This window comes from Wasmannia auropunctata, unplaced genomic scaffold, assembly GCF_000956235.1.
Source record: "Wasmannia auropunctata unplaced genomic scaffold, wasmannia.A_1.0 LD323406.1, whole genome shotgun sequence".
In the NCBI taxonomy this organism is placed as follows: Eukaryota; Metazoa; Arthropoda; class Insecta; order Hymenoptera; family Formicidae; genus Wasmannia; species Wasmannia auropunctata.
Window position 1 is genome coordinate 1 of NW_012039484.1, and position 3,042 is coordinate 3,042.

General features: G+C 29.7%; 1 protein-coding gene across 1 annotated transcript; it reads right to left on the reverse strand.

Annotated features, from left to right (window-relative positions):
* Nucleotides 1-357: 357 nt before the first annotated feature.
* LOC105460371 (UDP-glucuronosyltransferase 2B19-like) lies at nt 358-2,980 on the reverse strand (the record flags this gene model as incomplete). Its single annotated transcript, XM_011706816.1, has 3 exons — nt 358-621; nt 1,596-2,012; nt 2,744-2,980. Coding segments are annotated over 3 exons (918 nt in total), but the record flags the coding sequence as incomplete, so codon positions are not given.
* Between the last annotated feature and the right edge of the window lie 62 nt (nt 2,981-3,042).

Genomic DNA, 3,042 nt, shown 5'->3' on the forward strand with positions numbered 1-3,042 from the left:
AGATGTGTATAAGAGACAGATGTAATTCCATGAAAAATCAGTAGGATCGTTTTCTAAAATACCGATTTGAAAAGTAGAGATTTCAAGCTGTAAAATGCTTTTTTGAACATCTCGATACGATTATTTTTGACGAAGTTACACTCTCTTGAATTTTGCCTATTTTTGGAGGGTAGAGTAAGAGGGTAAAGATGCTTCAATTTTGTTGAGAAGTGTATTATAATCAATTTTAATTCTCAATTATAATGATAAAAAACTTACATTAAAAATAAAATATTTTACTAGTTATAAATGTCCCAATTAAATTAATATAATACACTTTTCAATCAATATTTATACCACCTGTAAGTCGTTTTTAAATTAAAAACGGGCTAGATTTTTATAGGAATCGAGTAGCATACATAGAACTTCACTTTGTTGCATCCATTTCACAATCATTAGATTGTCCGATATTGGAAAAGGCACTTCAATATCAAGCTTCCACAATACTCGTTGCTTCAATTTCGACAGAGCTAATATAACGGTCTTAATCTTGTCTAATCCGATAGATTTCCATTTCACATTTGTTCCCAAGGATATTACGACAGCGCCATTCTTTGCTCCATCAAGAAATTCGCGCACATTCTGCGAAATAATAAAAAACATTACCATAATTTATAAAGATACTAACATTATAATAACAAAACATTATAAAAATATACAAAGATATGTATTTTAATACCAAAACAGCTAGTATAAGTAACCGATACATTTTCAATTTCATTATGTAAGCATGCAAAAAATTGTAATATTAAATTTATTTAAATAAGATTCGTACGCGACATTTTTTTTATCGATCATCGTTATAAATAGAAAACTATTTTAGGAAATATTTCTAGTATCTAAATTTTTAGACTTTGTCAAATTTTGTTATAAAATTTACAATATGCGTGATATTGTGTTTTAAAATTTATTTTCTGTTTAATTATGACAGTAATTAATTATTAAATATTCAAAGTATTGAGTAAATAGCAATTTCACATTATCAAATTGTTATTTACTTGATTATAAACATTTTAAAAAACTTAGCACATTTAAAATATGTTTTTTACATATTAGAATTGGTTGTATATATATATGTACATTTTGTAAAAAATAGATACTAAAATTATAAATCCGAACCTGCATAAGAAATTGACAAGATTTTTCTTGATCTACAATTAAGATCCAAAATCTCGATAAATTAAACAGTATTTCTTGTCACAATATTAATTTTTAATAGAACGTAAAAATTTGTGCAAGAAGGAATAGAAAAATCTTCTTGTTATTTCAAAAGTCTAATTTGGATAGTTATGAACAATAATTCAATTGAGATTTTATTAAATTTCCATTTTCTCAATGTGTATAATTTTTTTACTAATATTCTTACTGTAATTATTACTAATTCTTAATAAAAGAAAACGACTTTATAGAACATACTACGAAATATATTCGCGACAAACAATTGAAAGTAATAGGGAAATTATTCGAATCCAATATTGTATATATACTATATACTATTCATATAGTAGTTTCTCCACTAATCCAATAATATCTTTCCTCAAGAGAATTTTTCTTACCTTGGGATATGTCACGACTACCTCGCCAGCAATCGGTTTCACGGCTTGGGCATTTAGTCCTGCAATCTCGAGGGTATTCGGCGGCAATGGAATCCCAGATTCGAACGCAGGATGACTATTGATTAGTACGATATTAATACTGTCCTTTTCTATTTCACGTAATGGCCTGATTGCTTGGCCTACGTATTCCTCAGCGAGCCGTTGAGCAATAGGTAAGAAATAATAATGTCGTATGAGATTATCCACAATGTAATATAGAGCGTTCCATGTTCTTAACCACAAACCTACGGGTTTCGCAATTGCTGCATGCGTGTAAGGTCGAACAGTTGGATAACTTGGACCACCGATGAAATCTTTGAGCCAAGGTGCAGGGCCAAACGGAATGTATCCCACTATAGGTGGCTTACCTTTAGCAATCTGGAAAACAATATCTATAGAAAGACAATAGGAAAAACTAAAACTAAATAACTATCACCTTAGAATAAATAGACAAAAGGATGTAAATCAAGCATTACTATGTAAAAATTTGCTGTAACTTTTATTAGTAGATAATATGGAAATGATATACATATATGTTCATATAAATAAACATAAAAAATTGAGCTGATTGCGTAATTCAGTAATATTCAAAAAATCTCCGTATGGATCTCCGTATGGAAATTTCCGATTGTTATTTAAAGCAGAATTATCTAAAAGTTTGGTCAAAAACATAGAAATACCATTAAAAAATGTTAAAATCTTATTATACAAATCTTATTATACAAATTCAGATTTTGATTGTTTCAAAAATACATTTTATGTTCTGTAATGTGAGAATCTGCTCAATAAATAGTGCATCAGCTGTACATCGAATCAACTAAGTAAGAAAATCAATCAATAAGGATCGTTCTCTCTCGGATATCGCGCACCCGAGTTGTGTTATCACTTATATGAACGATAACTAGACGCTAGTTTTCTACGCAAACACAACTTGATTTATAAAGCAACTTCAATTGCTTCAATTGCTACAATATAAAAATGGATTAAACAATTATATCCAAAGCAGAACAACTAGTCACAATAAAATAAATCGTAACTAATAGAATTTTGATGTCAGTATGACTTTTTTCTGCTTGTAATTTCACCTGTAAAGATTGCATTATCTTTACCTCCCACAAACCGTAGAAACATTGATGTAAAGTAATGTCCTGTACTATAACGTCAAATTTGACAGTCTTAACCATTTCCAAAAGCTCTTTCGCTGCCTTAGTTTTTATCTCTGCTTCACATGCCTGGATTCCCCACTGATACGTAAAATACGCCATACGAATTACGCTGTATCGTTCCCACTCGGATGGATTATAATCCTCGGATTCTTCGTAAGTTTTCATTACACCATCGAACACCTAAAAATAATAAGTACCATTCACTGTACAGGAGAAGATATGTGAAAAGGTGGCAAATTATA